General features: G+C 36.3%; 1 protein-coding gene and 1 pseudogene across 3 annotated transcripts; both read right to left on the bottom strand.

Annotated features, from left to right (window-relative positions):
- Nucleotides 1–241: 241 nt before the first annotated feature.
- Nucleotides 242–4123, bottom strand: LOC143541295 (1-deoxy-D-xylulose 5-phosphate reductoisomerase, chloroplastic-like; annotated as a pseudogene). The gene is made up of 10 exons (XR_013136737.1): nt 3890–4123; nt 3716–3802; nt 3521–3646; nt 3376–3438; nt 3147–3296; nt 3016–3083; nt 1900–2116; nt 1699–1820; nt 599–745; nt 242–505 (listed from the first exon to the last, which is right to left on the bottom strand). The product of XR_013136737.1 is annotated as a 1-deoxy-D-xylulose 5-phosphate reductoisomerase, chloroplastic-like (transcript).
- An 8793-nt stretch (nt 4124–12916) lies between these two features.
- Nucleotides 12917–18615, bottom strand: LOC143541296 (E3 ubiquitin-protein ligase SIS3-like). 2 transcript variants are annotated; one of them, XM_077034157.1, is made up of 10 exons: nt 18384–18615; nt 18266–18300; nt 17924–17992; nt 17759–17830; nt 16833–16971; nt 15907–15999; nt 15741–15806; nt 15140–15259; nt 13543–13656; nt 12917–13455 (listed from the first exon to the last, which is right to left on the bottom strand). In XM_077034157.1, the coding sequence occupies exons 4-10, from the start codon at nt 17794–17796 to the stop codon at nt 13099–13101; spliced, it is 927 nt and encodes a 308-aa protein (XP_076890272.1). In that variant the 5' UTR covers nt 17797–17830; nt 17924–17992; nt 18266–18300; nt 18384–18615; the 3' UTR covers nt 12917–13098. The 2 variants fall into 2 exon arrangements, with proteins under 2 accessions (XP_076890272.1, XP_076890271.1); XM_077034156.1 differs by having other exon boundaries at nt 18262–18300.
- Nucleotides 18616–19082: the final 467 nt, after the last annotated feature.

Raw genomic sequence — 19082 nt, forward strand, 5'->3', positions numbered from 1 at the left:
CTGTCACGTTACGTTCATACATTTAATGCTTAAATGTTTGAATGCTTCATCAAGTCATGACATCTTCTCTTCCTAATATGACAACAGTGCATCACAAAAAGGAGGCCATTTATTGTCCAGCCCTTACAAAGTGTTGAAAATTTCATGTTATGAAACTACTAAACTTGTAATACGATCACACTTTAATTGTTCTTTTGAGCCCATAATTTTGATTTTTATACTATAGGCACTAAAGACCGGTTGTATAAAATGAACAATTGCGGTTATTGTATCATAGTTTTGCGTCCAGAAATTTCACAAACAGTTGGTGTTACTATATTGTGTATTTCATATTTGCATTTGGTTTACTCATACAACGGCTAACGACGATTTCAAGCGAGCCGCATATTCTCGGGCCCACAGGTCATAATGTACAATTTCTTCGAGTGAAGGTGATGTCACCTATTCGGATTGATGCTTCTCACATGTTAGCTCAACGACTTTAAATATGTCCAAGTACTTAATCCTGGATTAACATAGTTTAAACTTTAAACGTTAGCAGTAATTAAGGATTTGTGAACTTGAAGGAAATGATTTATGTGTTATTGAAAAAACATACTTTTCATCTATGAACATCTCAACTGCTTTCTCGTTAGCAGCACTAAGAACTCCCGTCATCGTGCCGCCAGCTCGCCCCGCAGCATAAGCCAAATCCATTGATGGGTATTTCACGTTATCAGGTTCTTTGAACGTTAACGAACCCAGCCTGCATCACATTTGTTAAGAAGCACATTCAGTTCTTGTGAAGTCTAGTGGTTTATAGGGGTGACAATTTCCAATACGCCATGAATATAATCAAGTTTTAGGATGTCAAACCTAATCTTTTAATAAAAAGGTCATGGTTCAAATTGAAATATTTTAATTAAACAAGTCGTGTTCGTGTTGACCTATTTAAACTTGGGGTGTAAATTTGCAGAACCAAGCCAAACATAAGCTTGGCTCATTTTACTTATGAGGGCCCGAGCTCAAGCTCTAAATCTAAAGCTCAAGCTTGAGCTAGTGCCTAATTTTCAAGCTCGACTCATTTATTATTTATTTAAAAAAATATTAATTTCTTAGTATACATTTACCATTACAAATTTTATCATTGAAAAAATAAATTATTTAGTTGTTTTTATTATAACTCTATATATAATAATAAATATTATATAAATATATATTTAATATAATAAACACAATTATACAAATAATCACGAGCTCCATGAGCTCAGTAAGTGAAGCTCAGACTCTGGCTCGTCTATAAAACAAGCTTATTTTTAGGCTTGAACTCTGGCTCAGGCTCGTTTAGGCTCGGCTCAATCGAGCTTTCAGCAGACCGATCTCAAATAGCTCACGAGAGGCTTGGCTCGTTTACACCCATAGTTTAATTAAGCAGGTTGATTCGCTAACCTATTCATCACCCACTTAACCCATATTTTACAACTCATCAAACTGATTTACACATTTACAACTTGATCACCGCCCGTGAACCCGTGTGACACATTTAGATAAACAAGCTAAACGGGCCGTGTTCAGGTTACATGATTTTAAGTGTGTCCAGATTATGGACTCTGTCTTTCACATGAATAAATAAATGGAGCATGTTTAGCTTAAACAACTCAACCCGACATGATCGACACACGTAATTTCTTTGTTATAAAGCATTCATAAATTACATACTTGCAAAGATCAAGACGAGGCCATGTAAGTTCAGAGCACAGTACCCTATCGGGCCAAGATAAAGTGTATAGAATTGGCAAACGCATATCGGGCCAACCTAACTGGGCCAGAACCGAAGAGTCCTGCCAGAAAACAGAAATGATTTATCTAACGGGCCAACGGTTATGACACGTAAGCAAAAGGGTGAGACGGGAAGCGAACCTGTGTTTCAACCATGGAGTGTACGATCGATTGTGGGTGAATAACAATTTCAATATTATCATAATTTGACCCGTAAAGATAATGGGCTTCAATAACTTCAAGACCCTTGTTGAATAGTGTAGCTGAATCCACAGTGATCTTTTTCCCCATGCTCCAGTTTGGATGTTTTAACGCATCGGCTACTTTAACGTCTTTCAGTTTTTCAACTGGTAAATCTCTTTTGTAACAAAGAAAAACGCAAAATTTATTTAATATATAATTTGCAAATATACATCAATGAGCAGTTAAACTAGTAACTAAATGCCCAACCCCTTGAAGGTTATCTGCCCAATGTATGTTGCAGGTTGTATGTTAGCACAAGAAATAACTGACACCTAACCGAAATAACTGAATTGAAATAACCAAACCCAACCCAAAAGCAATGCGGGTTTAGTTTTATGTTCCTTAAAAATATGATTTTTTTTTTCTGTTATGCATATGTTCAAAACCGAACAAACCATGTCGGACTGTATAAAACTGCATCAAATCCGTAAAAACCAAAAACTACCGACTTTTGTTATTGAATATATGAATTATAATTTTTATTTTTGGAGTGCTGAGTAATTTATAAATAATAAATAAACAGTGCAACCCAAAAACTTTAGGCCAAAAGTGTATTAATTAATTAAAAAAAACTTTAAGCCCAAAGTTCCATACTCAAATTCATTACTTTGGGCCATCTTTTCAGCCAAGAAAATGCAAGCCCAAATGACAAAACCGAAAACCAAAACCGAACACATGTGAAAATTGAAAAAACCAACTTTTGTTATTGAATTTATGGATTATAATTATTATCGTTGAAAGTTGAGCACTTCATAAATATTAAATAAACAGTGTCACCCAAAATTTTTGGCCAAGCGTGTAATAGTTAATTAACAAAACAAACTTTAGGCCCAAAATTTCAGACTAAAAATCATTATTTTTGGTTACTCTTTTCGGCCCAGAAAATATAAATAACGAAACCGAACAATTTTCAAAAATCCGTTTGAGCCCGATACCGACCCAAACAGAATTTCCAGCTATATTTCTTAATGGATTTTCATGATAACAAAACAGGTAACTAAAAGATCAAAATACCTAAAAGCACCTCCAGACGCGGTTAATATTATACACCTTAAAGCCCCTTCGGGAAAGCCTTGAATACACTGTAAAAAAAACACTATTATTATTATTATATCTTATAATTTTGTTTTATATTCTTGTATTACCTGGAATATAGCCGAATGTTCCGAATCAGCCGGAAGAATCTTTACGTTATGTTTATGTGCAAGCGGAAGCACAAACGGGCCACCAGCAATAAGGGTTTCTTTATTAGCTAAGGCTATGTTTTTCCCTGCTTCAATTGCAGCCACTGTAGGCTATAAAAACAATCTTAAACTTCAATAATCATACTTAAAATTTTCAGACTAAATGATCAAGAATGCAACAATAATATACCTTCAAACCAGCACAACCAACTATGCCAGTGACCACAGTGACACAATCCGGGTGGCGGGCAACCTTAAAACACAACAAATTAATCAGTTAATTGCATAACGGTTAAACCTGAACCACAAGGAACTGACGATACCGAATTACTGACCTCGATGACGCGTTGCTCACCGGGAATGATTTCGGGTGTGTAATCAGCATCAGCTAATGCTTCTTTAAGTTCAGTGATTAAAGATTCGTTTCTAATGGAAACTAGTTCCGGTTTGAATGTTTTTACCTGCATATAAAGCAAAGAAACTGTTCAAACATTTCATCGAACACCTGGCGTGCATTATACAAAACTCACCTGTTCAGCTAAAAGATTCACATTTGAACCAGCAGCAAGTGCCACAACTCGAAACTTATCAGGGTTTTCAGCAACAATATCAAGTGTCTGCAACTCAAAAGCTAAAAAGATCAAACTAAACCCAAAAAGATCACTAATTTATTTAATGCACGCCAAGTGTTTGATGAAATGCACCTGAGTCCCAATTGAACCAGTAGAGCCAACAACTTAAATGGGTTTCGGGCCAACCAAATTCTTAGTCCCGGAGTCGACTAACGCCGTCCCGGGCCACGCGGGTGGTGGCGGTATCTCGGAACACTGAATTCTTGAAGGCTGGAGCTTGAAATGGTGGGTTGGGAATTTGCAGGTGTTGGAGAAACTGATGAGCTTGGTTTGTGTTGGAGATGAGAAATTTAATGACAAATTTGTTTAAATTTCAATAGCAAAATATATTGATCTTAATTGATTTTGTTGGACGGTTGAAAGATTGATCAAATGTGTGGGTTGATACATACAAAGAGAAAACAGAGGAAGCACATAATATAAACGCCTTTCTGATGTTGACTTTTCAATTTTATAATAATTAAAATTGAATTTAAATTATTGTTTTCTATGTTTAGACTAATAATATTTGGGGAAAATTACCATAATAGCCCATTTAAAAATTTGTTTTCAAAATTATCCTCAATAATTCAAGTTTTCAACTTTGTTCCTTTGTTATCTCGTCGCTGACGACATGATAGCTGTAACATCAAGAAAATTTCGAGTTCAAATTATAAACTTTCCAAAGTTAAGGGACCAAATTTGCCAAATTTCCAAACCTTAGGGTTTAAAAACGAAAATTCTGTTTTCTTGTCCTATCGTGATACGCGACGGGACAAAGGACAAGCCCATCGCGTATTGCGATGAGGCTTGGTCAAAAGTTCTAGATGGAGTCAACAGCGATACGTGATCACTGTTGAGCTAACGTCATCGCGTATCGCGATGACGTGGCCTGACACCTCTGGCACAAGAGCTGCCAAGTGGCACACCGTCTGCCACGTGTCCGGACACGGGGCCACACGTGGCATGCCGTCCGCCACGTGTCCACACGTGGCACACCGTCTGCCACGTGGCGACGCGTGACAGACCTAAGTTGTGACTGGCCAGGGCTACGTCGCGTACGCGACGGGTGCCCAGGAGGCCGTCGCGTACCGCGATGGGACTCCAGGTTTTGTCTATAAATAGCAGGTCCGGGAGCTCATTCCCAACACACCAAAATCAGCCTTCATTTCTCTCTCTAACATCTCTCTAGAATATCCCAACCATATTAACGATCCACCTCGATAAACGTGCCATAATACCTCGATTTCCTTGTCTCGATTCCTCGATTTGTGTGCCAACGTCTCCTCGAATTTTGTGCCACCCTCCCCATACCAAGAAGTCGTTTGTCATAAGATGGCGAAAGGGCTTAAAAGACGTGACGACAAGTGTTGACGTCGGGTGTTTATTCTTTTGGCGTATCAAAAGAAAGGTGACGCTATCAAGAAGTCAAAAGAGATCAAGTGGCATTGGAGTGCTGCTCAAATCGTTAGAATTTATAATGCCAAACAAAGGTAGGTTTACTAGCCAAATGAATATAATAATGAAATATTATAAGGCTTAAACCTTAAGTCGAGGTTATACTCGATATCTCGATAAAAGAAAAGAAAACATAACAAAGAAAGAATAAAAGATATGTTGTGATAGATAAATATATATGTGTGTGCAAGTATATATATTCTTTGTTATAAAAATATTATTTAAGTAATAATGAGTATTCTTAAATAATAAAAGAAAAGAATACGTTTCTTTGAGAAGAAGAAACGTCGGGTTTTATAAATAAACTAAAGGTTTATAATTACTTTTAAACTAAAGGTTTTCAAGTAAAAGAGATCTATGAACTAAAGGTTCATCGAGGTAGAGTTATAAAATAAGACTAAAGGTCTTAAGTCGGATTATATATCCGACTAACAAATGGTTATACTCGTACTATAGGTGCGAAATAGCAAGGGAAAGACTCTCGGACGGTGTTGAAGCCGATCCCAAAGTGATAAGGTGAATACGCCCCCAAACTTTTAAACTTGTTTTCAAATGAGTCAAACATGTTATATGAAAAAGATTATAAGGAACTACGTGTCCCTAAAACCATTATAAATGAAAGTATAAACCTAGCCCTCAGGCTGTGGTATACGTGTGTCTGGATCCTTACATAAGTGGTAGTACGCGATGGGCACATCGCACCACCCTGATCGTAGGACGCTCTCCCGCGGGAAGTACGATCATAAATCATTATGTATACTTACGGGTACTTAACTAAGTCGAACGTTGCGTTGTTTGCTGAGGTGACCTAGAGTAGAGACTTGAATTCATAAATGTGTTATTTAACTTTGTTATTCCTAAGCCACGATGGGCCGAGGCAGGCGTAGTCTCGAGGGGTAATTAAGTAAAAGAAAATATTTTAGTGTCAGCGTGTTCACCAGCATTCGTTGCTGACGTATTTAATTTACATTTTGCAGGTGACCAAGATTAGCGCTTGGAGTGTCGAAATGCTACTTATATATCCGATGGCTCGGATTTGTTTTGTATAAACTTGAATATATAAATGGTGGTATGTAATGATAAAACAAGTAATCTTTTGAACTTAAACGGGAATCTTTTATAATCACGTCTTTTGTAATTTTACAACTTAAATCAACAAGTTTTACAAGTCTTCCGCTAATATAATGTAACTCTGATTTATTTACACTTGTGGTACTAACTATTGGTCGCACTCCTAGGCCTTAGATGGGGGTGTGACAATAGCGAACACCGACGATGTGTTACTGAAACAAATAGGATAACGACATGTGGCCAGAATCTGGCCGGAATAGGTCGTCGATGATGCGTTAGTGTATAACGCATCGCTGCTACCCTACGTTACGTTAGCAACATAACGCATTGCTGCTACCCTACGTTACGTATAACATAGGGTTGACGATGCGTTATGTTGCTAACGTAGGGTAGCGGCGATGCGTTATGTTGCTGCTACCTTGTTATGACAACACAAGGGTTCCACGATGCGTTAGTGATAACGCATCGCTGCTACCATACGTTAGCAACACAACGCATCGCCGCTACCCTACGTTAGCAACATAACGCATCGTCAACACAGATTCCGGCCACGTGTCGTTATCCTATTTGTTTCAGTAACGCATCGTCGGTGTTCGCTATCATGTCGTCGGCGACGAGATGCCAAAGGGACAAAGTTGGAAACTTGAATTAGTAGGGATAAACTTGGAAACACATTCTATGAATGGGTCATTTTGGGAATTTTCCGGAAAATTCCTAAAATAGCCCATTTATAGTTAGTGTTTCCAAGTTTACCCCCCATAATTCAAGTTTCCAGTTTTAGCTCTTTGTTATCTCGTCGCCGACGACATGATAGCAACATAACGCATCGTCAACCCTATGTTATACCTAACAAGTCGCCGGCGATGTGAGTCGTAGACTTCGTTAACAAGTACACATCGTCTGGGCCGAAGAACACATCGCGACGACGAGATAACAAGAACACATGTGAGTCGTTGAACACGTGTCGTTATCTTATTTGTTTCGGTAACGCATCGTCGGTGTTCGCTATCATGTCGTCGGCAACGAGATAGCAAAGGGCTAAAATTGGAAACTTGAATTATGGGGGATAAACTTGGAAACACTAACTATAAATGAGCTATTTTGGGAATTTTCCCAATAATATTTAGGGGCTGTTTGGCCTAGCTTTTATTTTTAGCCTATGCTTATATTTTAAAGTAGCTTATAGCTTATTTTCTATTATTTGATAAGCTCTTTTTAATTGTTTGGATTAGCTTATATTCTACAAGTTGATTATACTTCTTAATAAGTTGTTAAATTCATCATCTTTAATTTGTTTTAGTAATAAGTTGCTTCAATATAATAATCCATCACCATTTGAAGACAAAAGAGTAATTTATCCCCTTAAACAAATAAGCTTCTTCAAATAAGCTAAAAACCCATTTTCAAATAAGCTTCTTCAAATTAGCTTATATAAGCTTATAAGTATAAGCTAAAAAAGCTAAACCAAACACTAAATTAAATTTATTTTGTAAAAAAAGGTATAAGCTTCACTTAAAAAAGCTAGGCCAAACACCCCCTTAGTTTTATGTCAGTGATACAAGAGGATGTACCAGGGTCGAATTACGATGTCTGCTAAGAATTTTATAGGAACCTCTTCTGAGGGTTTTGGTTCGATTCTAACAAGTGTACGTCACTACTAGGGGGAAATATAAAGTCAGGTAAAATGAGTTACTGAGTTGTATACAGATAATAAGTCTTTCATAATCTTCCGACAACCAAATGTACTGAATAGATTTTGTTCTCTCTTGATTTTCTTTAGAATATAAAATTAAGGTGCTCGGTTAGGAAGTGTTTTGAGTTCTTTTAACATAGATTTCAAGTCCAAATTTGACTTGGTCTCGTTTTTAACGTTTAAAACGTAAACTGTGTTTTATGTGATCGTATAATTTACAATATATTGTCAAGTCATGTGAGTTTTCTGATAACGAAATTATATCAATCAAAAATAGGTAAAATTTTGTTTCTAAAAAGGCTGAGTTGAATTAACTTTAAATTATCTTAACAGTTTATAAATTTTATTATGTGATTTTTAATTTATAATACGTAAAGTTTTAAGTGATTTCTTAAAATCCATATATTCAAACACCCACTCATGTTTTGTTTCATGTTATTGATGGTGATGATAATATATAATTATATATCTTAAACTAAAGTGGTGGATATAATAAATTTTTTAGTAAAGAAGCCCACTATGTTGATTTAAAATAAATGATGGATAATTTCACTTTCATAAATAAACCGACAATTTATATATACACGATAATGGCCCACTAAAATGGATATATCTACACTTGTTAGGTCAGGGTGACGGGTGTAATCTAGTTAGAGCTATGAGCTCTGAAGGGGTATGCACCCGCCTTAATATCGAGCGGGGCGGGTCAACCCACAAGATATAGACAAGAGGTTTGAAATTAGGATGTCATGAAGACACAAAGCCAAAACCTATGCGCGTGGCGCATATCACATATGCTCACGCATCACATATGCTCACGCATATCACATCTGCGCGTGGCGCATATCATATATGCTCACGGATATTACATATGCTTACGCATATCACATAATCACACATATCACATCTGCGCATGAAACATCTGTGCGTGAGAATAAAGAGAAGACCTTGCGCATCCACGGGATAGGCGCATAAAGGACAACACAACAAATGAGACAATAGTCTAATCCAAATCAGGATAAGGACAACCATGATTGTACTCATTAGACAACCTTCCAGAATGTATCTTTTAAGGAATAAAGAATATGCTGATGTTGACTGCTGCCAATGAAGGGTGGACAACTCGGCAAAACCCATGTGCCACCACGTGATGGCACATGGGTCAGGTAAAGTACCTTGGTCAGAGAATAATCAATGAAAAAGCACCAGGTGTCCTAAGTACACGTGGCGCGAAGCAATAGGAGGAGGCCAAAAAGGCCCTAATTGGGTCTGGGCCCAATCATTGGAAACCCTAATACTATAAATACCACACCACCTCCACAGTTGGGAAAAAAGAAGAAATATATTCTGAATCCTTTACTCATTTTCGCATTCTTATCTTCTCCTGCAATATCTTATTCTCACACCGGAGGGTTACCCCAAAGAGGACCCCTCTGTCCCTTTCTGAGGGGTAAGCTCACGGTGCTGTTCGTTTTGTAGGTGGAAGAACTCGTATCTCGGAAAACCATCGGTGACATAGCACACTCATACCCGAGGAACATAGATCGAATACAAATAAGTCGATCCACGCTTCTTCAAGCTCCTCAAAATTAGTTTTAAAAATACTTAAAATTCTTCTTTTTATATCAAGTCAAATAGATTGAGAGGGGTCAATGGCAATAAAAGGTGATGGGATAAGATAACGATTAAGGGCAATGGAGTTTTCAGTCAACAGTTAAAAGGGTTAAGGTGGTGGTGATAGGAGATTGGTGGCTTTTTACTTTTTAGGTAGTAATATATTAAACGTAGTGTGAATATGTAGATTAATTTGTATATACACGCTCTTTAAAAAACATAGTTTAATTTCTTAATTAAAAGACATTTGACGGATAATATATGATAATAGAAGACAGGGATTAAATATTATGAACGTGAGAGGTTTATTGCACGCAATATTTTAAATCCTTTTGGAAAAACAAAGGGTGAGATTATTATTAAGTTGTAGAAAAGAAGAAGAACATGTTTACAAAGCTAGACGGTGAATGAAGTGAAGTCATTGAACCGAAGAATTTGTAAAAGTCACCAATGTGTTGTCAGAGAAAAATACGACATCAAATTTGAAGGTTTGAGGTGGATGTGGTGAATCAAAGTTATTGGAGACGGCAAAACAGAATTGACGTGTAGGTGTGGTGGTGTCATGGTGATGTGTTGTGCCTACAAAGTATAAACATAAGGCTGAGTGTAGTGGGGCGGTAATTTGGGCGAAAAGGGGCGACAAATTGGAGGAACACCGTACCCCGGCGATATTGGGGCGAAAAGGGGCGGGGGCGGTAACTATTTCTCGCCCTGCATGTTTGTTGTGTTGTGTTGTTTTTATTATTATTATTATATATATTTGTGTGTAAGAGATATATATGTATATATATATATTATTATATTACTATTGTAGCCCCTACACCATTACACCCTAAAAACAAATTCTCACCCCTTGCTGACTGGGCACCACATGACGCAAAACGCCCCAATTTATAGCCCCTCCACTACGCATAGATGGACATTTAAAAAAAATACGGTTAAATGGGTAGATGAAATACGGTTTTGGAGTGAGGGAGTGAGATTTAAATTTATTATAATTATAAATTGTTTTTATTATTACCGGTTAAATGGACATTTAAAAAAAATAAAACATTTGATAGAAAAACTTATGTCGGTGTCAACTGTCATGGAACAAAAGTGTCACATTGATTGAATAATGAGTGCTAAACCTGTAATTTTTCTAATAGTTGAGACCAAAATCTATACTTATCATAGAAATTCTCCGTATTTAATTTACTTATTGGTTTAAAAATCTCTCTCTTTCCTGATTATCTTGCACTTGTGAATCACGTGATTTTCACAATTCTATGTTTGAAAAAAAAATGCATTGATACCAATTTTGATTCATAAAGGTTACAAAATGGGTATTATTAAAATTTAAAAAGTGTAACAGGTAACTAAATATTAGGCTGAGAGTAATGGGGTGAACGGGGGCGCGGCCGCTAATGTGGCTCGCGAACACCGCTTCACCTCTCAGGTGAGCCGGGGCGCGGTTGGCCCCCGTGGCTGGGACCGCGGGGCTTATAGCCGTTGATGTGTGGGGAAAATAAAAAAAAGCCGTTGAAAGGCCAAATAAAGTGTGATTTTGAGAGATGGTTGGTCGTCGGAGGAGGAATCACGGAGGCGGTGGTCTGGTGATCGGTAGTAGTGGTGTGATCGGTGGTTGGTCGTCGGGGGAGGAACCACGGCGGAGGACGGTGGTCAGTGGCGGACCCAGGATTTTTTGTCAATGAGGTCCCAATTTTTTCGGTTTACAAAATTTTTCGGGTCGGTCGTTATTCGGGTCGGGTCGAGGCGAGGAACATAATAAAACACGGAACTATGGTGTCATTGGAAACGAGTAAGTAGAAAGAATCTAAATTATAAACTAGATGAAACATACACTTTAATTCATACCCGAAAAACATGAATGTAATCTATATATATGGTCTTACATAATTGACCAAAACATGAAAAAATAACTCTAACACAAATAAATGATTAATTATAATATACATACACAAGGTAAATAATAAAAGAATATGCAAAATCCATGTTAACATTATATATGTTGCATGGTGATAATGACTATATGAGAGAAACTAACAAAAAGCACAAATACCCTAACTGAATAACTAAGACTAGGATATTAAAAAAACAACAAAAAAGGAGCATGATGGGGCTTGAACCTACAACCTCTCACAAGTAAAACAAGGGACTTTCCACTGTACCAGTTCAATCTTAATAGTATGGGTTCCAAGTATTAATTTTTATGAGGTCCTTACAAAATTTAATATACCATCTCTAAGTAATTTTTAAAAAACATCGGTGTCCCGGGACCCCGATCGGACCTATGTGGGTCCGCCCCTGACAGTGGTGGGTTTGTAAGAGGAGGATGGTGGCGGAAGGCGGTGATGGCTACGGTGGCGGAAGGCGGTGATTGTGTTATGTTTTGTGTGTGTTGTATATATGCAGCTATAAAAGAGAAGGATTTAAGATGGTCAAGGTTGAGTAGATTGGGGTGTATTATTTGTTAATAAAAAAACTGGATCAAGCCCCGGATCACCTGGACCATTACACCCTCCGGGGCTTGGTTGAGGGGCTTGATCCAGTGTCAATCAAGCCCCATTACCCTTAGCCTTAACATTATAAATTAAGGATTATCCAAAAACGAAAATTATAGCTAAAACTCTTTGTTAAACAAATTTTCAGTATTTAAACGTCTAAAGAAGAGAAATAGCATATTTGTGAAAGGAGACAGGCCAGATGCTCATCTTGGAGTATTATGGAAAGACAAAACTAACACCAGTTAAAAAAAAGCCGTCTCATAATTTAATAACATTAAAACTTGTTGCTTTTTGATAAACCTTTATAAATAGCATCAAGATGGCTTTTGGGTAATGACCTAGTGGTATTGTGTTTATTACTTTTTGGGTTTAGATCCATGCGAGTGGAAGGTTAGATTGGTTTCAGGCAGTGTTGTATATTTGGCCTGGACGGCCGATTAAATCAGCGCCTAGACGCCAATCTTGACGCTTTGATTTTGACAAAACTAGGGCTCTAGACGCTAGTCGGACAAAAGTGATACTAGTCAGACAAATTCTATTCCAGCCGCCCAACTCTGCCCAATATGTTCAGAAGTTTTATAGTAAAATTTAGCCCAACAAAATCAATCTAAATTCACTATTTAAACACCTAGATGACTAGAATTTTTATTTTTTTCGCTTTTTAATCTTTCTTTCTTGATTAGAGATCATTTGTCAAGCAGTTACCCCTTTAACAAAACATCCATCTTGAAATCAAAATATTAACACCCAGACTAACACAATAACACATTATCCACAACTTACAAACAGCTTCATCACATCCTTAATAACACATCATAACCTTAATTAATAAATCTATTTTACCCCAACAAAACAAGCAAAACACGGTTTAGTTTCCGCAGATTCATACAGTTAGCCGTCACGTTAACCTAAGATCACGCACTCGCGCACCAAAAAATGCACACACGAGCCCAAAAACATCACTGTACAGAGTCTATACTTCTTTCAAAGTTACGGGTTTGCCCCTGCCCTTCGTTTTCTGCAACTTCCAAAACAATGTCGGAATTAGAGCTCAAGGTGGATCCCACATTTACGGTTCGGATTGGACGGAGGAAACCTTGCATCCTCAATAGGTAACTTTGACTAGACGGTTGACTTGTCATGTACCGAGTTGTTGAAACGGTCAATCGGTCAGGGTCAGCAGGAATGGTTTGTAGAGCACTAAGATCAAGATTTGGGAAAACCGAGCATCGGCATCTCGGGCATTTAACGTTTAACCGAAGCCATTCATCGATGCATGCCACGTGAAAGTTATGAGCACATGGAAGACCTCGGACCTGGTTTTTATTTGACCACAAAAACAGTTATAATCCAGGACTCGTTATACCATGACGGTCTTTTTTTTTAATTATAATAAACAGCACCTCATTCCCGACATGAAATTCTTCCAAACAAATTGGGCACTCGCTACAATCGGTTGGAACAGCTTTCAGCATGAATTTTGGAAGTTCTTGAATAAGTGCTTCCACTGCTTCTCTCTAAATGTCAATTAGAATTTCATCACTATATATATATTTACATACACATCATCATCATCATCGTACTCAGTATATCCCACCAATAGCAAAGCTGTGGTAGGGTCTGAGGAAGGTAAGATGTAGGCAGCCTTACCTCTACCCCATAGGGATAGAGAGGCTGCTTCCGGTGAGACCCCCGGCTCGATAGTAGTTTTGCATCAAGCCTTGGACATAAGGCACATAGCACTCAATCATCGGGACACCGGCTGATCGGTGCATGTACCCTTATCTTTCAGCTATCAACGCCACTACATGATGCCTGATTAACCGTCCGTCACTTTTAACGTTATTTTCACGAGATTAGTAAAATAACGTCAAAATTAGTGCAATTTCACTTTTGCCCACCCGAGGGTTCACACATATATACATCATATGTGCGCACCGCAAGCAGGGCTAATATATTTACATACACATGTGCAAATAATATATTGGGAAGGTTTTATGAGAAAATCAATATTGACTATTGATCAATGGTTCTAAACTTCTAATCATTCAATGGCATTTTGTAATAAACAAGAAATTTTGAGGATCGATTAAATCGGGCAAAGGGTAGAATGGGAAATCAATTTGAAAATCAATCCCCTAAGATTTCTTAGGGGTTAACTTATTTTCAAAATGAATTCCCATTCTACCCTTTACCCATTTAAATCAATCCTCAAACTTCCCTTTTTGTTTACAATAATATCATTAAATCATTAGAACCATTTATCAAACATAATCAATAGTTGGTATTGGTTTTCTCAGAAAAGTGAGTTCTCATATATTATGGGAGGGTTTTTAGACAAAACATAGTTTTTTTGCGAGAACACAAGGAACAGAGAAAATCATTAATTTTTCCAATATTATTATTTTTTTTAAATATAAGAAAATGGTTGAAATGCAATGTGTTGTCATCTATTCTGAAATTCATAAAATATATATGAACAAATTTTGTTACTTACAAAAACCCTACACATGTGTAGGTAAACAATTTAAAAAAAAAATTAAAACATATAGACAAATTAGTTTGATGGTTTTTTTTATGTATATAACCTGCACATTTGTAATTAAAACGTACAAAATTGAAAATATAAGAACCATTGATCAAAACATTAAACGATTTAGGTCTGTTCTTTATTCTCACAATAGTTAGCGCTTTGTAATGAACCGCACCCTATACACACACACACACATATATAGGTATTAATATTCACCATTGATCAGTGGTGTATTTAGTAAAAAAAAACACCTATTTGTTAGAGGCAACAACATTGAACGAATCACATGTAAACATGAAAACTGAGTGTGTCTCATGTGTGAAAGTCAAACGAGTCAACCAGATCAAAAGTCAACGAAAGTGAAATTCAAATGCATAAAATCATCACCATATTCAAGAACAAAAAGGTGTTTCAGATCAACCAGATTCGACCCATTTTGCCACCTTTAGCGATGCCATTAGTATTACCTGGGGTTCAGTCAAGTAAAGCCCTGGATGATACGCAGTATCTTGACCCATGCCTCTCATCTCTTGACCCGCAGCCGTTTCAAAAGCCCAATCGGGTACTCGAACCATATCAACCAACACCTAAAACACATAATATTTTAAAAAAGATAAATTAATTAATATACCAGTATTAGAGGCGTGAACTTCTAACAACACAAACCTAACATGAAATTCACTGGGTTGGTATAAAGGGGTTCGGGTCAAATCCACGAACCCATTTAACCAAACGAGTCAAAGGTTGACCTGTATAACCAATTTATTTTTTGTTTTTTTTTTCTTTTTAAATTTATATTTATCAAATTAAATTGGGTATCTTATTACAAAATTAAAATTTGCAAAAATGTAAATTTAAACTATTAGATTGTCAAAACAATAAAAAACAAAATACTTTCGGGTCAAACAGGTCGTGTCCATGTCAACCCGTGAATTGCCGTGTTCAGATTGCCTAACACAATTTTCATGTTCAGGTCCGGGTTAAACCCACCAACACGCAAACAGAGCCCGTTTAGCACCTTATTCATTTTGTGCTTAAAATGAGTAAAAAATCGTTTATGTGACGTACCCCGTATTCGGAAATAGGAATTCCCTGTTGAGCACGTAGTGAATGAGCTTGCCTTCTTGTTAGCCACTGCATAATTAATTAACATATAAACAATAAACATTTAACAAAAAAAAAAACAAGAAACAGGTTTTCAACAAGATTTTGAAATATGGTTAATATTGCGCACCTTTTTCATACATGTGCCCGCAATGCATACAAGCCCGCTATAGCTAAAAAGCAACCATAGAAGAAAACCACATTTTTGGCCTTCTTCGGGCAGCTGAAAAAATATCAAAAAAAGTTAGAAAAAAAACATGATTAATCCCATCTGGATTATGTGTGACTGAAAGAGGCGATTTCAACCTGTTTTCTACAAATGAGTGAATTCGAGGAGTTGTATCTCTAACGGGTCAAAAGCCTTACAATAATAATATTTTTTAACAATCATATTTACCAGTAGTTAGTTAGATATAAAAAAAACATTTTTAGCAAAGAAAGTGTTCGGGTCAACCCAATCCAACCTGACCCGTTTGGCCTGTATAAGTTCCCCTTTTCAAACCGTTACCCAACTCTAGGGATTAAATGAAACCAGAAAAACTGATCCGTAACAGAAAAAAACAAAACAAAATAATCAAACCCAAACAAAAACCAACTAGTTTAATGTTTTCGTAAAAATAAAACCAAAATAACCGAACCCGAACAAAAACCAACGGTTTAGTTTTATGTTTTCAGAAACACCGAACTTTCTGTTCAGTTTCGGTTTTTAATGTAATTAAATCCAAAAAACTGAATCAAATTCATGGATTAACATTTTTTATTTTGAACTTATATATAACAGCTTAATAAATAGTGTTACCCAAAATATTTTAGCCCAATTTCCTAAATGTAAAATAATCAATTAATTACTAACTAACAAAAAGATTTACACCCAAAACTCATTATTTTGGGCCAAATATTTCGACCCAAAAACTTCAACCCCAAATGGTAAAACCGAAACCGAACGGTTTTTAAGATCTCAAAGAACGAATTTTCAGTTTTGGTTCGGTTTAAGCAGAGAACCCAACTTGCCGCATGAACAAATATATAATTAAAGAAAGCAAATAATAAGCTTACACAGTCTTTTGCACTGCTAAACCATAGGGAGCCAATAATAGTCCAAGCCCAAAGAAGCGGGTAGAGAAATACTGAAAGAACGGTTAATACCGCCACTTGACCACAAAAACGAGCTTGTCTCTGTTGCGGGCCAAAATCCCTATTTCATTTTAATACATTTTTAGATATAAAATTGTATCAAAAAAATAAATAAATATAAAAAACCCAGAATCCAACTAAGCATACTTATGGATCGTAAATGTTTCATTTCTAAATTAGGCTTGTAAACGAACAAAGACAGAGCATGTCCGTGTGCGTTCGTCAAACTATAACTGAACAAACAATCAAAGACGACCAATTAAACCGATAAGGTTTTCTTGTTCCATGTTCGTTGTTTAAAAAAATGAACATGTTCGTGTTTGTTTATGTTCCTTCGTTAACAGTATAAACTAACAGTTCATGAACGTAAATGAACAAACATAACCGAACATACAAACTAAAATTAATATGAAGAACAATGTGATGGACCTAAAAAGTTATTAAAACTAGACTAAATTGTAATGAGCCAAAAAAAATTTAATGGATATATTAACGAACATAAATCACCGAACTTAAACATAAACTGACGAACATAAATGGATGTAAAAGAACAAAGATTAACAAAGTTAGAAGAAAAAACAAAAACAATTAAACAAACATTCACGAACATAAATGAACGACAGAGGCATGTGTTCATGTTCATGTTCGTTCGTGTATTAAATAAATGAATATAAACTAACTTACTGCCGAACGGTTTACAAAATGTTCCGTAAACCAACAATAATCTACTAATTCGCTAACTTTTTATTTTTATATTTCAAATCTCCTTGGGTGATAAAAATATTTTAGAATTATGATAGTACAAAATGTATAATCACAATGAAATAATAAGAACATAAATGACTTACAATCGCATTCCAGCAGCAAGCCCATTATCCACAAACATCAACAGCCGAAAAATAAAAACAGTAGTATAATCAAACCTAAAACAGACCAACCCAAAACATAAAAAAGTTACCCAAATCAAAAATTATAATCAAGATCCAAAATTTTCCATAATTTCCTAATTACCCACCACAATCCATATATGCAAAGGGTGTGTGCAGAGATGATAATGCTTCCAATTAATCGCAACTATTATTCTATTATCATAACCAATCGTCAAGAACCAACAAAACTTCACCAAAATTAATAACAAACAAACAAATAATAATAATAGGTTTGGATCAAATACAAATTAAATTAACGTGCTAACTGTAAAAATCAAGTAGTGTAATTATACATAACATAAATTAATTATAGTTAGTGTAATTACACTAGTTGATTCTCACAGTTAGCATAGCATGTTAATTTAACTTGTACATTAAGTTTCCCTATAATAATAAATTTATAATAATCTTCAAAAGGATACATACTAGTCGCAAGCATCGACAAGAAAAACCCATCGTACCTGCAAAACCCAGAATTCAAATCCCATGAAATTGCAAAAAGCAACTGAATTTCATATTAAAACTGTGAATAAAGAACACCCACCACTTGAAATCTACGCCTCTGACAGCCATATGGAAGATATAAGTGTCGTGTAAAACCCTAATTTTCACGAAATTGGGGGAAATGGTTATAACTTAAAATTGGATGAAGAAAGATGAGAATTGGGTGGGTTGGATCTGGAATGTGTTGAGATGTGTATGTGAAAAAGTGAAGAAATTTGGTTGGATTTGATGGGAGACTGGTGAGCTGAAATGGAGTGGTGATTGAGAAGAAAGAAGATGACAGGGGTTTTGATATTGGTTCGAATGTATCAGGCCATCAGTATCACAGATTCACAGCGGCCACCGTCTCTAAACAAGTACCACCGTCTCCCGTCTCACAACATCACATCACCTGTCGCCGTCCATCCAACATCCATTCAGCCACCCGTCCATCATCTTCAACTCATCCACCATCACAGGTCCACCGTCTCCATCCATTTATTGTTAGATTGTTAACTAATTGTTACTTTGTTAACTTATTAATTGTAACTTTGTTAGTTGGATTTAGAAGCTTGTTATTTGATGGTTGTATGTTTGATTTGTTGGTTTGGAAACTTGAAAAGATTATGTATGAATTTTATTTGAAAAGCAATTTTTTTTTAGTTTCCGGATATTTGGATATTCGGTTTCGGATATCCGAAAATTTCGGATTTCGGATATCCGAAATTTCAGATTCGGACAGTGATTTTCACTATCCGAA

Source organism: Bidens hawaiensis, unplaced genomic scaffold, assembly GCF_021521415.1.
Source record: "Bidens hawaiensis isolate Kalapana, Puna unplaced genomic scaffold, B.hawaiensis_p1.1 tig00012487_1, whole genome shotgun sequence".
Classification (NCBI taxonomy): Eukaryota; Viridiplantae; Streptophyta; class Magnoliopsida; order Asterales; family Asteraceae; genus Bidens; species Bidens hawaiensis.

Bases quoted from the DNA above. Each gene is read 5' to 3' on its own strand.
- LOC143541296 (XM_077034156.1), bottom strand. From the start codon at position 18,412: ATGGCTGTCAGAGGCGTAGATTTCAAGTG. The intron at 15,807-15,906 runs GTGCGCAATATT...TTAATTATGCAG, and splicing joins CGGGCACATGTATGAAAAAG to TGGCTAACAAGAAGGCAAGC. The intron at 15,260-15,740 runs GTACGTCACATA...TATGTGTTTTAG, and splicing joins TTCCTATTTCCGAATACGGG to GTGTTGGTTGATATGGTTCG.